Source organism: Ctenopharyngodon idella, chromosome 7, assembly GCF_019924925.1.
Source record: "Ctenopharyngodon idella isolate HZGC_01 chromosome 7, HZGC01, whole genome shotgun sequence".
Lineage (NCBI taxonomy): Eukaryota > Metazoa > Chordata > Actinopteri > Cypriniformes > Xenocyprididae > Ctenopharyngodon > Ctenopharyngodon idella.
The window spans coordinates 8,826,521-8,848,742 of record NC_067226.1 but is presented as its reverse complement, the minus strand read 5'-3'; the positions used below and the strand labels follow the sequence as shown (position 1 = coordinate 8,848,742).

General features: G+C 36.4%; 1 protein-coding gene across 2 annotated transcripts in view; it reads left to right on the top strand.

Annotated features, from left to right (window-relative positions):
* Positions 1–22,222, top strand: part of pias1a (protein inhibitor of activated STAT, 1a) — a 49,176-nt gene that overhangs the window by 21,715 nt on the left and 5,239 nt on the right. For both annotated transcript variants that reach the window (XM_051900471.1, XM_051900470.1), the window contains exons 2-9: positions 754–1,192; positions 14,933–15,017; positions 15,186–15,233; positions 15,346–15,436; positions 15,649–15,783; positions 17,007–17,112; positions 20,064–20,137; positions 21,848–22,008. In XM_051900471.1, coding sequence (XP_051756431.1) covers positions 754–1,192; positions 14,933–15,017; positions 15,186–15,233; positions 15,346–15,436; positions 15,649–15,783; positions 17,007–17,112; positions 20,064–20,137; positions 21,848–22,008 — 1,139 coding nt within the window. The remainder of the gene's footprint in view (positions 1–753; positions 1,193–14,932; positions 15,018–15,185; positions 15,234–15,345; positions 15,437–15,648; positions 15,784–17,006; positions 17,113–20,063; positions 20,138–21,847; positions 22,009–22,222) is intronic.

Here is a 22,222-nt window from a genome sequence, read left to right as displayed (position 1 = left end):
TATATTTATACAGGAATTAATGCAAACAGACGTTAACAGCAAATAGCGCGCTGCAGTTATGTCGTCTGCCACTTTAAATGCTCGAGCTCTTTAAAGCAGGATGGATTCTGATTGGCTGTCAATGTTTTTATCGTTCATCAGCTGGAAAAATTGTTCTGAAAGTGATTCCAATGATATTGAACCTCTGTGTTGTTGTTCATTATAGTTGTGGACTTGCCTAGTCTCATAGGATTAGATTGATTATTAAAACTTTATAGTTGAATTGTTACTTTAATCTCAGCACCAGGAAACACACATCAATCAAACTAGACAGACAGCATGTGTTGCCGTTCTGGAGAACAATGGTTTATTATTAAGAATGTTAGTGTGTACGTTGCCGTCTTTACTCTGCATTGTTTGCCCTATTCTGTTTGGTTTCTCCATCTCACTTTCAAGCCTGTGGAATGTGACACTTCCGTTGTGTGTTTGTGTGTGTTTGGGGCTGCTCCTGCATATTTCATAGCTTAGGCCATTACTGAACTATCCTAGCCTGAGGGAAAGCGTGTGAGAGATGTATTTGTATTTGAGTGTGTGCCTTCAGATGTGTGTATCAGTGTCTGAGCTGTGAGTATGTGTATGTGTGTATTGCCCAGTAAACAGTTTGGCCTATGCAAATGAAGTGTGTTTGGCGCTGGAAGTGTGATGTCGTCATCAAAGTTGGCTCAGAATGTTCGTGTTAATTTCTGCTGCTCTCTTTCTTTCGTTCTCCTGTAGCAAATGGTGATGAGCCTGCGGGTGTCAGAGCTGCAGGTTCTTCTGGGCTACGCGGGCAGAAACAAACATGGACGAAAGCACGAGCTCCTGACTAAAGCCTTACACCTCCTTAAAGCCGGCTGCAGCCCCGCTGTCCAGATGAAGATCAAGGAGCTCTACAGACGACGCTTCCCCACCAAGTTGGTGTCCCCGGCAGATTTGGCCCTGCCCGGAGTCCACCCCGCTGCTGCTTCCTTGCCCCCCGGCCTCACGCAGCTGGGATTTGATGGGCACGGAGCACCCCCGTCCCCTCTGCTCCCCATCTCCCTTCTTGGACCCAAACATGAGCTGGGCCTGCCCCATCTTCCCACCAACCTGCACCCCGTACACCCTGATGTCAAACTGCAACGGCTGCCCTTCTATGACTTGCTGGATGAGCTCATTAAACCTACAAGTCTTGGTGAGTTTTTGAGGAGTATGCTAATGCACATTTTTAGTGGTTTGTTTTTTTAGAACAGAGTGTATCTGTGTGTTGTACGGCAGCCGTAGAGATGTGCAGACCCTTTTTCCCTACATTAGCATTTTAATGGTGTTGGCTGGTTTGGCATCAGCATGTTCGTTTGCCTGAGGAGTGTTGTTCAAATAGACTGCCAGTCCCCACAACCAACCCCGGTCTCTCTCTGTCTTTTCCTAAACTGTCTCTCTCACTCGCATTTCCATACAGTGTTGAAACCATGAGTACACACACACACACACACACCATGGCATCAGACACAGTTACAACACTACCACAAAATTTTCTAGAACACACACTGCGAGGGTTCAAACAGCCAGGGTCCAAAATTAACATATACAGTACTGTGCAAAAGTCTTAGACATGTTAGTATTTTCACCCCAAAAAATAGTTTTAAGCCAGTTATTTATATCTTTTGCTGTAGTGGTAGGAGTTAGCTGTAGTGGTTTTGCTGTAGTCAGTAGGAGATATCCCATTTCCAAACATTCCTTTCACTAATAATTGTAATAATCCAGTGTAACGATATTAATTAGCTCAAAAGGGGAAATATTAATAATTAGTCATAACTCATTATGATTAATTATAAATATTTGAATCAGTTAATCAAATTAACTTAATGTAGCTGAATTAATATTACAATCAATTAATCTGTTCGGCCAGCGAACACTCAGTATTGATCGTCTATCAACTCTTATAGAAAGGATATTTTCCGTGGCCACAGAAAAACATCGCTTTCTTAGCACGTAGCTGTGATCGAATCATTATCAGGGACATTGGTTTTATAAGCAGATCAGAATCAACTCGCAAGAGTGTGCACACAAGTTTTATTTAACTAAATCACAAACACATAACTAAACTAACAAACACAAACATAACATTCACGCAATGAGAGAGTGAAAAATGAATTTGAACCGTATCATAACAGGGAAATGAAACAATGGAAAGAGTAAATTAATCAATACTATAAAGCACGTTTGTTAAAAGGGGTTCACAATCTTAATACTAAATTGCCATTTAGTGTTCAAACAATACTTGCAAATGCCTTAACTGTTGAGCGTCCGGATCTGCAGGTTCAGGAGAAATCCTTGATGGTTTGGTTCGATGGTGAAGTCGTTAATCAATATCTTCGGCGTTGAATGAAGAAAATGAAGACAAACTTTGCGCTGTTAATTTTACTCTCTTGTGGTCGCTGCAGTTGTGCATGGCTTGAAGTGAAATGGAGGCCGGCTCAGGCTGGGTGGCCCTCACGTAGTATCAACAGGAACAAGAACAAAGAACCAGAAGAACTAACTAGAAACTCGGATCTGCTCAGAGCTATTTAACTTCTCCAGACAGTCAACACCTTCAAATCTTGGCTTGACCAATGAGAAAGGTGCAATTCTCTGGTGGGGGATTTCTTTTGTTTGAAAGTGAATTAACTTGCATGGGGGAGTTCACTAGAAAGTTTGTGTCCATTTATACTCTGATAAATATAACAAACATACAATGCATTCTATGGTATTGTGATGTCCACCAAATTGTGAGTCATTAAACAAGGAGTAATTTGATATTAAACATCACCTAGATGAAATACATTATCTAGTAGTTCCAACTTTCAGGCATGCATAACACATACAACATTCGAAAGAACAATATACAAACAGTAATAATACACAAGATGTACTGGGGAAATGCATGTTCATTCATTTAGATAAAGTTGTCAATGAATTAGTGGCAAAGATTCCATGTTTATAAACCAAATGATTCTGGTGACCTGTGTTTTCCTGATAAAACAATGTCTTTGAAGTGTAGTTGAAGAGCAAATGGTGATAGCGCTCAGTTACGGGGCCTGGCATGGGTGAAAGGTTGGAAGAGTTGCTGTTTTGTTGAGAAATTGTGTGTTTGATCTATTCAGATGCTATAACAGTAAGATTTTTGAATACACAAGGAGTCTGACAACAGCTGGTATGATCCACATGGAGATCTGATCTCACCATCATCAAGTCCATCTGGGATTACTTGAAGAAACCTGCCTACAAAGCTACTGTACTGTGAACAGTTTTAGGCACTTGTGTAAAAATGTGTAAAGTGAGGATGCTAAATGAATATAAATAGATTATATTTATCAATTAACTTCTAATTACTAAATCAAATCAATATTTGGTGTGACCACCCTTTGTGTTTAAAACAGCTTTTGTCCTAGGTACACTTAGGGTCCTATTTTAATGATCAAAGCGCATGATCTGAAGCACATGACGCAGGTGCACTTAGGGTGTGTCTGAATCCACTTTTGCTAGTTTAACGATGGAAAAAATGGTTGGCGTGCCAGGCACATGGTCCAAAAGGGTTGTACCTATTCTCTTAATGAGTCATGGGTTTGTTTTGGGCGTAACGTGCAATACTCCAAATAGGTAATTCTGATACATGCAATGACATGTATGACATGACATGTAGGCATTTTTTTATATACACTATAATAGTCTTTTACATTGTAATCCTTTTATTTTTAATATTTGGCATGTTTGTGTGCTGCTGTGTATGTAACAAGGAGAGCGTATGTGTGTTGTGCACCCGCCTATAGGCGCATATTACTAACGCGTCCTTTAAGTAACTAAAAAAAAAAAAACTGCGTCATTGAGTTTAAATCAGGTTTTGTTGGTCAGTGGCACAGTCGTTTTCAGTTGCCTCAAAATAGCAACATGCCAACAATGTGCCTGAACACACCTAATTTTCAGACCAGCACGCCCATGGGTGCACAGATGGGTGTGAGTGCATTTGCTATTTAAACAACATGGGTGCTGGATGTGAAAATGATAACTGTGTTGGGATGAAACTAGCAAAATACACTTAGGCGTATGATAGGGCCAGGTAGTTTTGCAGGTTTCTTCAAGTGTCTTGCAGATGTTGCCACAGTTCTTCTGGATTTAGTCTGTTTAATTTTTTTCTGTTTCTTCATGTATATAGATAAATGTCTTAACTTTTTTTGGTGAAAATACTAATGTGCCTAAGACTTTTGCACAGTACTGTATGTATAATAGTAATATATATATATATATACACACACACAATATAAAGCATAATAAGGAGCTTGGATCACATGCCAACTGAAACATTTCACAGTTTGTTTCACAGTCATATACGTTTTGCATTGCACATGTGAAAGGTCATATGCAGTACAGAATACTCAATCCCAGCAGTGCTAGCATGACAGTGTGGCCTTTTAAAGAGAGCACTATAACTAGCCTTGCTGTATAATGAAGTGAAGTGTGAATTTACTTATTTTAAATTGATAAGCAGGCAGGTTAGATATGCGTTTAGTCATTAAACACTAACTAAATAAACCTACACCTTCAGTCTGGGTAAAACAATGATGTGTCTCATTCTTTGTGAGAATAACTTTTACTTTGTGTATTGTGTATGTGTCTAACTTTTGTATTGTGTATGTGTATAATTGTGTTTTTATGAGAAGCCAAAAGAGAGTTTCCACACTGGTGGACAATAGTCAAACTAACTTGATCAGTGTGTGCATATTTGAATTTTTATTGAGCTTTATTGAATCATAGATTACACTCCAATGGCATTCAATCCCAGCCTTCATTGCAGGTGCTTTAAAGGCGTAGTTTACCCAAAAATGGAAATTGTGTCATCATTTACTCACCCTCAAGTAGTTGCAAACCTGTATGGATTTCTTTGTTCTGCTGTACACAAAGGAAGATAATGACAGAATTTTAATTTTTTGGTGAACTATCCCTTTAAGGCCCAATTTAGCATTTGTGTGCTAGTTGTTAGATCTCCGGGAACAGGTCTGTAGGTTTGGTGTTTGTGTAGCTATACACTGTTTTACTTAATCTAGATAATTTTGTTTCAAGTTACATTTTTGTGTAATGCTGTGTCTATTTAGCAGGTCTGTGCTATGTTTGTTCTTTGGCAGAAGCGTGTCATGTCTTGATTCTTTTATTTCTCTTTGCTTTAAAGTAATGGTAGAATTAATGATGTTAACACACCATGCCAACACACCCTGCTAAATGCTGTGTTTATGTCGCTCTGAAATCTTCCTACTTACAAATTTGGAAAACATTCTGGTGATTGTCAGCAGAATAAAATGAACTCAGTGTTTCATATTTCTCTTTTTCCCTTTTCTTACGTACACTACCTAAGTTTGGGGTCGGTAAGATTTTTAAAAAATCTTTTTGAAAGAAAAATCTTATTTGATCAAAAATGCAGTAAAACAGTAATATTGTAAAGTATTTTTACAATTTAAAATAACTGTTTTAATAATTTTTTTAAATATAATTTATTCCCGTGATGGCAAAGCTCTTCAATGTCACATGATCCATCGGAAATGATTCTAATGCGTTGATTTGGTGCTCAATAAGCAATGTTGAAAATGGTTGTGTGGCTTAATTTTTTTGTAGAAATTGGGACCGTTTTTTGCAGAATTCTTTGCTTAATAGAAAGTTCAAAAGAACAGCATTAATTTGAAATAAACTTTTGTAACATAGTAAAAGTGTTTACTTTTGATCAATTTAACATGTCCTCGCTAAAAACTTTTGAATGGTAGTGTAGGTAGAAAGCTGATACAAAATAATGACAATCAGAGGCTGCACATTTTTGTGCATTTGATGTGTCTATATTTTATGCTTGTGCTGTCACAGAAAATAATGGGGAATGTAGTTTGGTCTCTCAAGTCTGTCTACTCATAAAGCAATGTTCTATCAGTTTTTGCTATTGCTATTCTTCGTCTACAGCACACAAAATGTTCACAAACTAAATTGTTAATTGTTTTTTAAATTGAGTTACACCTGTTATCAAGGTCATTTGAGAAGTTTCATTTGAAGGGAAACTTTAAATCCTTTTTTAAAGCTCTTTCCTTGATTATTTTTCCTTTCGTGTCTTGTGTTAATGATTCTCCTTGTGCTTTAACGGCGTATTTCTCTCTGAATGCTCTAACAGCATAGCATTGCCCCCCACTTCTTACACCACAGGAAGCGAGTGTTTATTTATTTGCCATAATCACATTATTATCATTATTTTGCTCTCATCAGAGCGATCCATGCTCAATGCATACATTAGTCATTATCTGAATCATTCTCTGGCATGATGACATATAGGAGCATTTAAAGAACTGGGACTTTTTAGATGTATTATTTTTGTCCTATAAAGGATGTCAGTGTCTTTTATTAATTAGCTGGGATGTGTCTTGCTGCTGCTCGCAGCATGAATGTACTCCCACACAATGAGAGCAGTGCAGTGTGCATTCTTCAGTTATGAACCAAACAATATATGCACTTTCTGAATAAAAACTGCATCATTGACAAACATTTCAGGACTGTCAGAATAGTTTTGTGAATTAAATAACGAGTTAAAGGATTTAGCATTAGAAGACTCTTTCTCTATAAGTTAATTTCAAAATGAAAATGGCTTTAATGGCATGACCGCAAATAATACAGTATTGTCGAATCTAAGAATGCATGTAAAAAGAGAGTAACAGATTAATAGATTATTACATTTTAGTTACAGCTGCACAAAGCCTCCCTTTCTGTTTCACTCTCTGTCTATCCATTTCTTTGTGTTTCTCTCTCTGTCTCCGTGTTCTGCAGAAAGACTGAGAGGAATTTTTATTGGCGTGTATGTCGGGTTTAGAGTATCCTAGCAGTGTTTTCATTAAGATGAATGATCTACAGAGGAGTAGTATGGGACCGTGTGTGTGGGCACACTAAAGCTACAGCACAGTTACCCTCACAATCATACCCTTATCATTTTTTGTGTCTTATAACTGGCATTCTACAATACTCAATCTATGAGTACCACTTCCTGTATTGTCTTTAATCACACTCTTTCCTCTCTGGCCAAGTGGACATATTTCAGTAGTGATAGGCTGTAGTGGTCTGATTTTTATTTTTAGTAGTCCTGTTTACACTCACTTAAAACATCACCGACTGTGTTTACACTAATACCTAAAGTGATCTCAGGCGTGCTATTAGTTGGTTGTCCGTGTAAACAGATCCGCTTACAGTCAGGTGGGTCTTGTAGATGTTGGTTTGCATGGTTTTCACAGTGTTTACCTGCCCATACAGATCATGACTAAATAAAACATTTACTACTAGTAATAGGTGGTTTGGTATGCAGATGAGCAACTGCAGCATTGCTAAAATAACAATATGAATTGCTCTTGGAATCAATGGTGGTACACTTGTTTCTCCTTCACATGATTCACATGTAAATGTAGGAGTTCTCATGCATTAACTTTACACTACCAATCAAAAGTCTGCAGTCTCTAATGCTCAAGGCTGCATTTATTTGATCAAAAATACAGGAAAAACAGTAATATTGTGAAATATTGTGACTTAAAATAACTCTTTTCTGTTTTTTTTTGTTTGTTTTTTTATAAAAAAAAAGGAAAATGTAATTCATTCATTCCTGTAATTTCAAAGCCGAATTTTCCGCATCATTACTCCAGTCTTCAGTGTCACATGATCCTTCAGAAATCATTCTAATATACATTCTATATAGATTTGCTGCTCGAGAAACATTTCTTATTATTATCTATGTTGAAAAAAGTTTTTTGGGTGGATTTTTTTTTTTTTTTTTTTGTGATACATATTTTTCAAGATGATTTGATGAATAGAAACCTTAAAACAAAGCATTTCTATCTTTACTGTCACTTTTGATCAGTTGTAAAGAATCCTTGCTGAATATAAGTATTAAAGGATTAGTTCACTTTCAAATGAAAATGACTTTCTTCTTTCTGATGAACATAATCTGAGAAATATTAATAAATATCCTGACGCATCCGAGCTTTATAATGGCAGTGAATGGGACCAGTGAGTATGAGCTGAAGAAAGTGTCTCCATCCACATCCATACATCATAAACGTGGGGGTAATAAAGGCCTTCTGAAGCGAAGGGATGCATTTGTGTAAAAAAAAAAAAAATCGTCGTACGTTGAATAGGGAAGGTGGTCTGGTGGAAGCTAGATATTTTACTTCATAACTTGTTTGAATATGTATATTTTTATACACAAATGCATCACTTTACTTTAGAAGGCCTTTATTATGCCCCCGGAGCACACGTTTATGATGGATGGATGTGGATGGAAGCACTTTCTTCAGCTCCTCCTCGTTGGTCATGTTCACTGCCATTATAAAGCTTGGATGTGTCAGGATATTTATTAATATTTTTCCGATTATGTTCATCAGAAAGAAGAAAGTCATATACACCTAGGATGGCTTGAGGGTGAGTATAGCTTGGACTAATTTTAATTTGAAAGTGAACTAATCCTTTAATTCCCTGTAAAAAGAAAAAAATATTGATACCTGATTGCCTAGTGGTGATTTCAGACCAGATTTAACCTGCCTATCATGTAACAATGATGAAAAAAACTTTATTTCATCTAACATCCATGCTACTAAATTTTTTTTCAAATGAAGCACCTTTCATTTGTATTCAATTCCATTACCATCTTATCAGTGTCTGCCAGTATTCAGAATTTTTATATTAGTGCATTCCTGAACTGGATTATCCAAATATACTGTAAGCATTTCCTCACTGTAATTTCATATACAGGTTTTGTCAGATTGCCAGTGAAAATAACTATCATACTGTAACTGCGATATTAAACGATTCACATCCTGATATGAAATTTTGGTTTGTTAGTTTGATTTTGCACCAATTCCACAAAAAGTTTTGTGCAGCCACAGTGAGTGTCAGTCTAACTATTACTTAACTCGGTAACCAGAATCATGACTCTCTGAAGAACAAAAACACATAGACATCGCTATCAATCATGCAACACACAGCCAGCCGTGCAGTTAACACAATGAAGAGTCTAATCCACAAGACACCCTCCTGTCAAAGAGAAAACAAAATGCTTATTTAGCCCTTTCTAATCTAAATTCAGCAACAAATAACAATAAGTGCGAGTTCTTATTGTTAGGATAAACGCACAGCTTTTTGTTATGCGTAGGAACACATGCATATCTTTGGGTCTTTATGGTTCATTTTGGTTTGACTTAATTGCACACGTTTATAATCAGGTCCTGAAAAAGGCACGCTCTTACTGTTATCCTCACACGTGGCTACAGAGCAGGATTTATGTCTTAATTAGGTGCATGGAGATAAAGAGGGAGGTTTGTCAGAAACAAACTGAAACACACAGGCCTTCATGTCCACTTTGCATCCAACTGTTGAAGCAAATCAGATGATAAAGACTGCTGTGCTATTTTTAGATTAGACATGGGGGAGGGAACTTGTGCCTGTGCTCTCTCTCTCTCTCTCTCTCTCTCTCTCATATACCCCTGTCCGCCTCTCCCCGTCAATCTCCCTTTGTTTCTCTCCATCTCAACACTGTTATTTTCCCTGTCTCTCCCCCTTCCTGTCTCTCTCTTTCTCTTGCTCTCTCGTCTTTTACCTCCACAGTGTTGATTGTGAGAATAGAGATCAGGCTAATTATGTGTCGTCGAGTCGATTCTCCTGGTCTAATTGCACCCCTGCTGTTTCATGTTAAGGAAAGTGAGAGATTTGATGAAGGTGCGGGAGAGAACAAGAGACAGACTGAATACAAGCAAAGCAGGAAAGGTACGGCCTGTGAAAACGGGTTGGTGGGTGTATGGCAACACCTGTTTGGCCTTTCATCATCACAGCCCTGGTCAATATTCATAGTTAAATGGAAAGTAATTAGCTCCATAACGATGCCTCACACACACTCATATTCAGAGAATGCTCTATCTTTCTTTTTGGTGTATGCTGATGAAATAGAGCAAAGTCAATAGACCTGTCAACAGGATGATGTATTGTACGTGTATGAGAAGGAAAAAGACAAATGAAGGCAATGGAGAAAATTAAACGAATAGAGAATGAAAGTCTGGGAGGGGGAGAGCGCACAGCAAGTGTCGAGAAAGTAAAATGGCAACAACTTGGAAAAACCAGTTCACAGGGAAGCAGGAAATTAAGACATTTTGTATAATTTTTGAAGCTGTGCGTATACATGATGACCGTCGTCAAAATAACAGCATGACAATGCCCACACATATTCCCGTAATTTTTTTACTTAGTTTAGAATCATCACATTAACAAACTACTTTCAAGCTTTTTGCAATATCAGGTGAGCAAGAAAGGTGTAGTACTTTTTATGGTGCATTTAGTAGTTCTTTAGCTAGCATTTGCATCGCTATTCTTTTTTGTACGTTGGATACCAATACCACAGTGCTGTTAGATGCCTCTTTGCCATCTATCGACGTGGATCAGTCAAGTCAAGTCACCTTTATTTACAGTATATAGTGCTTTTTACAATGCAATTCAAAGCAGCTTTACAGTGATAACAGGAAAATAATGTAAGAAAGTTTGTTTTGGCTGTACAGCAGCTATAGAAGAAAATAGTGTCATTGTCCAGCTTAAGTAAGTTCAGTATTGATTCATTTCCATTGTAAAAATCATTAGTTATCAATTTAGTTCATTTATCTATATAGCAGCTCTGGAGAAAACAGTGATGTCATCGTCCAGCTCACCTCAGTTCAGTTCACATACAATGGTGTCAGAGCAGTAATATTGTTGAATAGTAGGTGCACGTCAGCATGATCATCTCTGAGTTTTGTGTAAATTACACTGATACTAGTGAGTTTTAGAGAGCAGGGTATATAAGAATTAATTCCCAGTCAACAAGAAAGAAGCAACTTGGGCATCACTACTCAGAATTTTCTCTGTCATCAGATCACAGCATAGTGACGTTTACGCTCATTTTTTGTCTTTGTCGGTCTTTCTCTCTTCTGGCTTCAGACCTTTTCTGCTTCTTTGACCTTAAAGGTGCTGACTCTCCTATTGTTTACACTGGTAAAGCAAGATAATGTGCGTTCCATTGTCTAATTTTAATTCTTTGCAATACTAAACAACAGTGAAACTTCGCGGGTCACATCATTTCAGCATGGCGAAAGATACAGTGCAAATAAACATCTGGTGTAATCTGTATCAGAAGTCTTGGAAACGCATCTTGGCCAATCAGTTCCGAGAAGTGGAACTGATTAAGCTTTCTGTGTATTTGTCTATTTATTTTTCTAAGAGTATCAGATATCTGTCACATTACTAGGAATGATTAAATGGTTAGTTCACCCAAAAATGAAAATTCTGTCATTAAATACTCGTGTCGTTCCAAACACAAAAACACTTTCATCTTTGGAAGATAAATTAAGATATTTTGATGAAATCTGAGAACTCTCTGACCCCTCCATAGACAGCAATTTAATTACCATTTTCAAGGCCCAGAAAGGTAGTAAAGACATTGTTAAAATAGTCAGATAAAGTCGTAATTTTTATTTTTTGCGCACAAAAAGTATTCTCGTTGCTTCATAAAATTAAGGTTGAACCACTGTAGTCACTAGGGCTGCAACAACTATTTGAGAAAATCGATAATAATCGATAATGAAAATCATCGACAACGATTCTCATTATCGATTAGTTGGGTCTGCCCACCTTGCACGGAAGACTTCCGCCAGTCGCGTCAAATTACAGCACTGAATAACGCATTTCAATGGACAAAATGCATCTAAAAATAGTGGAGACAGATTGAGTAAATGCGGGAAAGGTACGTGATCAAAGCTGATCAAAACATGAGAATTCTTTGTTTTAAGCTTCAAGCTAATGCATTAGCGTAATGGGTTGCCCTGTCAGGCGCTTTGACAGATGCATGTGCGTCCTCAGCGTAAAACGTTCGTGCTACGTCTATATCCTTATCTGTAAATGTTACAAATTCACGTGAGCATTTACATTTTGCATAAAGGCTCGGCCTCACACTGTGTGCGTTAAACTTCAAACTTTACTGAATGGCGCGCACCCGCGTCAGACAGACGGAACACGGGAGAGAGGGAGACAATTAATATTCAGCGCAAAAATATTCATTTTGCTGAAATATCTGTTGTTGAAAGTTAAATTCAGATTTAAAAATCAACATGCCATTCAAGTATTTTACGAGAGTAATAACTGTAAAGGGATGACAACAACATGTAATTGAATATAAATGTAAGACGTTTCTTATATCCTATTTACAAGATAAAGAAGTTTGAACACTGAGTTTGTTTTTCTTTAGTATCTTTATTACTATCTTCATTTGTAATGTAGAGTAGAGATTTACACTATATTCACTACAGTGCTAAAGTTATCAGACATCTGATACCCAATGTATGGTTTGTGCCACAGGTCAGGGCAGCCTAAACTATCAGTTGGTGCTAAAATCATTTTTCATGTTTCTGTAATGGTTAATCCACCAGTATGTGTAAGCTCTTTAGTTACAGCAGTATTTCTAAAGCTACAATATATTTATTGTTGTTATCCATGAATTTTTGATTTTACTGTTTTACAAGAAAGGCAGGAAAAAGTAAAACACTTCATAGTTGTTGTTTTTTTTTTTTTTTTCTTTTCAGATGCTATTTAGTTGTTTCAGTTTGTTATTTTCCTAATAAATGGCAATACCATTTTTAGCTTTAAACAAGTTTTTGATAGAATCCTAAAATATTTGTGTTCTCTCTTTATTATGACATGTAGTCTAATAAATTAAGCACTGTATGTTTTCATAGCATTCAATTGGCACATTTGTTTGAAGTACACTGGGCAATACTGTTTTTTTGTCAATAAAATACAAATAAATAAAATTAGGATTTTATCTGATTAATCGATTAATCGAGAAAATAATAATAATAATAATCGGCCAACTAATTGATTATCAAAATAATCGTTAGTTGCAGCCCTAGTAGTCACATGGACTATTTTAACAATGTCTTTACTACCTTTCTGGACCTTAAAAGTGGTAATTAAATTGCTGTCTATGGAGACATAGAGCTCTCGGATTTAATCAAAATAACTTGATTTGTGTTCTGAAGATGAACGAAGGACTTACGGGTGTGGAACGACATGAGGGTGAGTAATTAATGACAGATTTTACATTTTTGGGTGAACTAACCCTTTAAATTACTCAGGCTGAGCAGAAAAGATCATAAGGGAAATGGGGTGTGAGTGTGTGGCTTGTGTTAGTTTTACATGAAAAACTGAACTTCTGCGCTTGGAGACATTTAAATTACTGGTGTGAAGATGTTTGGCTCTGCTGGGTGTGTGTCAGTGTGTTGCAGCGAATGTTATTTTAGGGAAGATTTCAATGGATAAGAGCACTTGCATTAGTAAGATCGTTCTTCATATATATTCTTGAATGTGTAAGAGACTGTTAAATATGCAGGAGTGGACAAGTATGCTTCTGACTTTGTATGACTGATTGACACAGTTTGATTTGCAGACAGTCCTTCCTTTGTTACATGATCAGCTTTCCTGATGTTTACCAGTTCTGGCAGGAACCTTGGTTTAAAATAGGCCTGTCACAATATCAGATTTTCACTACACGTTTATTGTAGCCAAAAGAATTTGTGATAACAATGTTATTGCGATATCTATAAAAGTTTTAAAAGAAAAAAATGCTATCAGTCAAATTGATCTTTATCTTTGTTTACTTTGTGTTTTTCTCTTTTTTTGCTCAATGACTCACCCTCAAAATACCAGTGTCGGGAGACAGTTTGTAACCATAATTGTACAAAAAAAACTTAATGTTGATCAGCACGTCCTGCAGACTACTGTGTTTTTTGTGGAATTAGCTATACACACATTGTCATCGCAATTTTCTTTTTCCCATTGTATTAGGGGTGGAAACCAGCATTAAGGTTCAGTACCGCCACCTACTAACTAGAAACTAGCACAAAATGAACTATAAACAGTGGGACAAAAGTAAGTAAAATAAACTGAACTAAATGTTTGGCTCTAACCGGACTTGGTATTTCACCTTTATCAAACAGATGCTGGTCTGTGATTTGCAGTCAGTTATTATAACAGTCTTATTGTTAATAAGTGTAATTAACAGCATAGTCCCAAATGACTTTACATGACTTGTTGCAGGCTGAATCTGACTGGTAACGCAACAACAAATGTTTTCAAAAACAACAATCCTCACATAATCTGCACCCTGCTGAAAAATCCAGCATAATCAATCAAGCATGAATTCCATGTTAGTTCAGGCTGGTTTATGCCGGTTTGAGTAGTGCTGGTGTTGCTGGTCCACCAGCACTCCCACTTCCCATTCTGGATACCATCATCCAAAACATACCTTATGCTGGTGATTTTTCAGCAGGATAGTTAGTTTTCAAACATACCCTCTGTCAAAGCAACTGTTTCAGATTGTCGCCTGTAACCATAATGGTTTCTGACACATTGTTTATCTTGTCCTTAAACCTTTGGGAAAAAACAGCTTGAGTCTCTTCTTTCGATGACAGTGGAAATGAACTGAGCAGGAATAATATGAACATTCCCAGAAAAGATTGTTTTGGAGGAATCTCGATGTTAATTATGCTGGACATGGATCAGAGTGGGGGGAGAAGACTGTAACATTACTCTTCGAGCTTTGATTGTAGCCCCCTCACATATGGGTGGAATTATGCGGATAAGAATCTCGCTTGGATATTGAAAATGAAAAATGAAAAATACTTTATCTAAATAATTAGGACTGGTTGAAATACTTTGCATATTTGAACTTGTTCTGAGCTTTTTCACAAACCTTATATGAAATTGTCGCTCATCTCAAAGTCATTAATAATATTGTTGAGAATCATTCACATCATTCAAAACTGATGTTTTATGTTAGGTTGTTTCAGTGTAGTAATTTTTCTTCTCTCTGTCTTTACAGCTTCAGATAACAGTCAAAGGTTTCAGGAAACATGTTTTGCATTTGCATTGACGCCACAGCAGGTCCAACAAGTCAGCAGCTCAATGTAAGTTTTTTTTTCCCCCCTATAATATTACCTTCAGAAATTATATCTTTATGTTACAAAACAAAATCCCTAAAATAGGAAGAGAAGTTTCTATAAGGCACTGTTTGTGTGATGGGGTGTTGGATTCAATTGTTTTCTCAAAATACTATTTACTTTCTCCTTTTGCAGGGACATATCGGGGACCAAATGTGACTTTACGGTGCAAGTACAGTTACGGTAACCTATTCATGTTCTAATACACTGAAATATTTTGCATAAATATGATATAAAGCTTCAGAGCATTAGCCTGCTATTTTCTGCTTATATTATAAATATGCACATTATCCAGGTTTTGTCTATCAGAGACAAGCTGCCCTCAGGAGGACCACTTTCCCCCTAATCTTTGCGTTAAAGTCAATGGAAAACCATGTAATCTCCCAGTAAGTTAAACTACAGTCCAATTGTCCAGCTATCCATCACTCTAAACTGAGACATATGGTCTCTTTAGCTTTTTCAAGAAATTCTCCAAACTGTTGACCTCTACACTAAATTACATTTTCACAATGCTGTTTGTTTAATTTAAGAAAACATTACTTTAAAAAAATATATTCATTTATTTTCCATTTATTGTCTTCCTATTGTTGTTCACCAGGGATATCTGCCTCCTACCAAAAATGGCGTAGAACCAAAGAGGCCCAGCAGACCCATCAACATTACCTCACTGGTCAGACTGTCCACAACTGTCCCCAACACCATCGTAGTGTCCTGGACGTCGGAAATTGGACGGGTAGGTTAATAATATTCCCCATCCCCCCACGTCCCAATTCATGAATACAAGTACTTTGTTTGCAAATGTTTTTTTTTTTCACCTCTTTCCTGGCAAATCAAGCAAGCCTATTACAGGAACTTGTTGAAATGAAAATGTATTTTTAGCACCCCATACGTGTCTTGCAGCCATTTGCGGTCACATGATGGCCAATTATAGCATTCGCTTTATGTGGTTTATGTGAAAAAGGTCAGCATGTGTGCAGTATTTTATTGTTTTCTCTGAATGGCGAGTTGAGGGACAGCTAAAAAATAACTAAATTCAAAATAAAAAACTTGCCCTTGATTCAGTCATTTTTCAGACAAAAAATACTTTTTGTTGAATATTGATGGATTTGACATCAAACAGAAACATTTAACTTGAGCTTTATTCATTTACATGCTTTATGTCTATTCTTTGTTTTGTGCTCTATATATTTCCCTGCAGATTTATTTATCTAAAATACTTTGTGATCTTTGCGAGTGCTCATCTTCTTTTGATATGTTCAGGAAATGCATTTGTGATGAATGGCTTCTCTTGTTCATTAGCAGTTAATGCATATTAAGAGAAATAAGCTAGATTGAGAAAAACGGGCTGCTGTTTACTTCTGAGACTACTGCTGGCAGACAGGAGTTCATTACTTCGTCCACAGATCCCTATATCTTATAAGCTAACATGTTAATCTTCTTGCGCATAAAACATCACTGCACCTACATATAATATTCAGCTTCATGAATTATGTCATTTCTTATCGTATAACGTGCCTCGGCAAGCAATAAGCAATCCTGCTGCTCTCTGTGGTAGATTCTTTAAATTTTTCACTCTTTCTCAGGAGTCGTGAAAATTATATGAGCTATACCTTCTCACTGAATCTGAAAGGCTCTTTATTATAGAACCTTTTCATATGGCATTGATAGAACGATGATGTAAGATATGACCTGAAAATATAAATAAATGATGCCTAGAAGTACACCTACTTCCCACTCTGTTATATTCTAGTACTAGCATCACATTGTCTCATTGAAATATTACGGTGAAATTGTTCTATATATTATTTTTCACATGATAACTTATATTAAAATATATACTGTATATATACATGGCATACTGTTTTATGAAAATGTTTTAAATGTTTCTTGGATTGAAGTACGGGATATGTCACTTTGTCTCTAGTAACGTATGCACTGTTGGGTTGTTTTTTTCAGAGTTATTCTATGGCGGTGTACCTGGTCAAGCAGCTGTCATCCACAATGCTGTTGCAGAGGCTACGGGCTAAAGGCATCAGAAACCCAGATCACTCCAGAGCACTCAGTAAGCATACACATTCTCCAGAGGAATAGAGCTGTTCAGTTTGTTGTCCTAAAAGAAAAGTTGCATTTTTGAGCCATGGGTTACCTCTGCTTTTGGGGTTTTAGAACAGTAGTTTTTGATTTACACTACTGTTTTTTTAAAGAAATTAATACTTTTATTCAGCAAGGATGCATTAAATTGATCAAAAGTTAAGTGAAGACTTTTACATTGTTACAAAAGATTCCTATTTTTAAATAAAATTCTTTTGAACTTTCTGTTCATCAAAGAATCCTGAAAAATGCTTCACGGCTTCCTCAAAAAAAAAAAAAAAAAAAAGGCAGCACAACTGTTTTCAACTGTTAAAATAATAAAAAATGTTTCTTGAGCACAAAAAATCAGCATATTACAATGATTTCTGAATGATCATGTGACACTGAAGACTGTAATGGCTGCTTTGCCATCTCACAGGAAGATACATTTTAAAATATATTAAAATAGAAAACAGTTTTTGCTAATAATGTTTCACAATATTACTGTTTTACTGTATTTTTGATCAAATAAATGCAGCCCACATTTTTGAACTGTACTTTAGGTCTGTGTTTAACATTACATGAGGTTTTCACGTTTAGTTATAAAACCTAATTGCCTCAAATGTCAATTATGAAGCCTCTGGGCCCTATTTTAACGATCTAAGTGCATGGTCTGAAGCACATGGCACAGATGCACTTAGGGCGTGTCCGAATCCACTTTTGCTAGTTTACAACAGAAAAAATGGTTGGCACTTGCACCATGGCGGAATTTGCAAGCGGAAAGACTGAACGCTTCTCCAGAGAGGAATCCTTTTATTTTTAATATTTAAAAATGTTTGTGTGCTGCTGCACATCCCTGTGTGTGTAACAAGCAGAGTATACACGCGTTGTGCGTTGACTGTAGACCAGGTTTTTGTTGGTCAATGGTACAGTCGTTTTCAATTGCCAACAATGCACCTGAACACACCTCGTTTTCAGACCAGCACGCCCATGGGCAAACAGATGGGCGTGAGTGCATTTGCTATTTAAAAAACATGGGTGCTGGACGTGAAAATGATAACTGCGTCGGGCTGAAACTTGCAAAAAATACTTGCATTGCGCCGGGTTTATGATAGGGCCCTCCGTGTTTAATTTGTGAATAAGTTGTTAAATAAGGATTTCAGTGACTGAACGGCTCTGTTTTCTTAGTGCTAGTTTAATTCATACAGAAATAGTCTCTGTGTCCTCTTGCCCCTTCCTCATACCAAAGATAAACTATATTGTGGCCTAATAAATGGTTGTCATCTTATTTTATCCAATTTAAAAACCATAAAAATTGTTCTCCATGGACTGCAGTCAATAATAATTTTCTTAAACCTATCAAGTAGAGCTTGATTGTGTATATATACCAGAATGTGTTCAGTCTATATAGCGTGATGTGACTGAGTTAATCTAGGATTGCTCTAAAAACTGACAGAGATGCAACATTACAGTTCTGTTTTACACAGATTGCTCTTTGTTCTTGTCTGCCCTTCAGACTTTCCATGATACTTTAAAAGATTTTATGCATATCAACCTATAAACTGTCTGAAGAGGCTTGTTAATACTGAAAGAACGCCCTGATGCCCTTGTTGAACACAAGCTAGAGCACACCAGCCTAAGGCAGCTCAAACAATTTCTGAAGCACCAGTCTTCAGTGTCACATGATCTTCAGAAATCATTCTAATATGCTGATTTGGTGAAACATTTCTCATTATTATATGTTGAAAACAGCTGCTTAATATTTTCTGGAAACTGATACAAGACTGCTCAAACATGCATTTAAGGCTTTCTCTGTGAAACCGGACAAAAGGATATTTGTATTAAGTTTGCATTTCCCTGATTTATTAATTCTGAGGAATACTGAATCTATTTTTGTGCATGTGAGATGAGTAAATGCCTGCTCACATTTAGTCTAGATCTAGAACTACAATTATCATCATGTTTACACAGCGCACACAATGCCTCTGCACCTCACTCACAGTTTCCTTTAACATGAGTACAGGAGAGGTTTCTGTCAATAAATGGGCAAAAAACGAACAATAAACTGAACAATAAATTTCCTTTTCAGGATTCTTTGGTGAATAGGAAGTTCAATAGAACAACAATTATTTAAAATCAAAGTCTTTTGTAACATTATGAATTTCTTTACGGTCACTTTTAATCAATCCAATGTGTCCTTGTTGAAAATTTTTTAATTTCATTTAAAAAGAAATACAATTCTTACTAATCCCTATCTTCTGGATGGTAGTGTAGGTACAGTATGAATTAGTATGAAGTAATAGGTATGAAGTGTTTGGTCCTTTATTATAGCCAGTGTTGGGGAAAGTTACTTTTAAAAGTAATGCATTACAATATTGTGTTACTCCCTAAAAAAAGTAACTTGTTGCATGACTTAGTTACTTTTTATAGAAAGTAATGTGTTGCATCATTTTTTTCTCACCTGGGATGGGCTTGTTTGTTTTTTAATAACAAAAAAAACAAAGTAACTTGTGTTACTTATTTAAAAAAGTAACTCAGATATTTTGTTGTAAATTTAAAAGCAATGCAATACTTTACTCTCTACTTAAAAAAAGTAATCTAATTAACTCACATTAATTGTAATGCATTACCCCCGGCAAAAATCTGAAATGTTCTCCTCCAATTTATATATGAAAAATATTTTTTTGGGTGCATAGATTCAGTTTATGAAACATGAAAAAAACAGAAAAGGGAATCAGCACACCAACTTTAAATTTGTTTGGTGTGCAGATTCCTTTTTCTGTCTTAATGCATTACCCCCAACACTGATTATAGCCAGGTTAAATGTGACTGTATTTCTCCAGTTGTATTAATAACTCGCAGACATGTATTAATAGCAGTGCAGCTGTAAAGATCACTGCGGGTTTTGTGCTGCTAATGTGTGCTTTTGCTCATGTCCTGCAGTAAAGGAAAAGTTAACGGCAGACCCTGACAGTGAAATAGCAACCACCAGCCTAAGAGTTTCATTATTATGTCCGGTAAGCATTTTATCAGATTACTCATCAAAATCAAACAAACACACATCCGGTAATGTACAGTACTGTGCAAAAGTCTTAGGCATGTTATTATTTTTACCCCCAAAAAGGTTTTAAGTCAGTTGTTTATATCTTTTGCTGTAGTGTGTCAGTAGGAAATATCAGTTTACATTTCCAAACATTCCTTTTGCCATTAATTGTAATAATCCAGTAAGATTTTTGTATGCACAAGGAGTCTGACAAACTGCCGGTTTGATCCACACAGAGATCTGATCTCACTATCATCGAGTCCATCTGGGATTACTTGAAGAAACAGAAAAAACTGAGACAGACTAAATCCAGAAGAACTGTGGCAACGTCTCCAAGATGCTTGAAGAAACCTGCCTGCAAAGCTACTGTACTATGAACAGTTTTAGGCACTTGTAAAAGTACTGTAAAGTGAGGATGTTTTCAAAAATTAACATCATAAACAGATTTTATTTATCAATTAACTTCTATTAACTGAATCAAATCAACATTTGATGTGACCACCCTTTGCGTTTAAAACAGTTTTTGTCCAGGTACACTTGCACATAGTTTTACAGGTAACTTTGCAGGTTTCTTCAAGCATCTTGGAGATGTTGCCACAGTTCTTCTGGATTTAGTCTTTCACAGTTTTTTCTCTTTCTTCATGTAATCCCAGATGGATTCAATGATAGTGAGATCAGATCTCCGTGTGGATCATACCAGCTGTTGTCAGACTCCTCGTGCATACAAAAATCTCACTGGAATCTCACTTAGTGAAAATACTAACGTGCCTAAGACTTTTGCACAGTACTGTATATTTTTGAATGTCTACTTGTTAGTTTAAGCCCAGGGACCGGCTGCAACAAACCTCTAAATCTAAGAAAACTCTTAATTACAATTCGAAACAAATGATCACACAGGGTTTTCTTTGCTTAACAGGTTTGTTGCAACCGGCTGCAGGACCTTACAAAGACCATATGAGAACCAAAATATGTTATTTTTTTAAGATTCTAATGTTTCAAAGTAGTTAAAGATCACACAAAACAAAGACAGATGTTTTTGATTTTAAACTCAAAATGAAATCAGATTCAGAATGTTTTGCATATTATGACTCATAAATCTGTCTAAAATAGTTAGACTGTTTAATGTCAGTTGTATATTGTCATGATTATATAAGTTTTGTTCATGTTTCACTTCTTGTTCTTTTCATTCTTTGGTCTACCTCCAAACCTCTGTGTGTGTGTGTCTGTGTGTGTGTGTTTTTGTGATTTATGAGGACACAAATTTGTATAATGACATGGGTATTACACTGGTATTACGACGTAAACATGAAATATGAGGACATTTCATGAGTCCTCATAAATAAAATAGCTTTAAAGACATACTAAACAATGTTTTTATTAAAAATGTAAAAATGCAGAATGTTTTCTGTGATGAGTAGGTTTAGGAGTAGGGTTAGTGTAGGGGGAGAGAATGTACAGTTTGTACAGTATAAAAACCATTACACCTATGGAATGTCCTCACTTTGATAGCAAAACAAATCTGATTGTGTGTGTGTGTGTGTGTGTGTGTGTGTGTGTGTGTGTGTGTGTGTGTGTGTGTGTGTGTGTGTGTGTGTGTGTGTGTTTGCCTGGATTTTTTCCATGCGGGATGTCTGTGTGTGTTAATTTCTCCATGATTGTCTGTGCTTTTGCCTGTGTTACACAGCTGGGAAAGATGCGGCTAATGATTCCGTGTCGGGCGTTGACGTGTTCACACCTGCAGTGTTTTGATGCTACGCTCTACATCCAGATGAATGAAAAGAAGCCCACATGGGTGTGTCCTGTCTGTGACAAAAAAGCACCCTATGAACATCTCATCATTGATGGGTATGCACAACAATAATAGAACATAACTGCACATGAATTTCATTTAATAATAATGACATAATGCGGCAGTGTGTTGTTCATAAATGTTACATGAACATTTGACAATTAAATGCAGTAATGCAGTAAATAGGTTTTAGTGAACAGTGTATGAACTTGCACCTTTAGTTTTCTATTTTAATTTTAACTTTTGCATGAAATTGCCCAGCTGTGCATT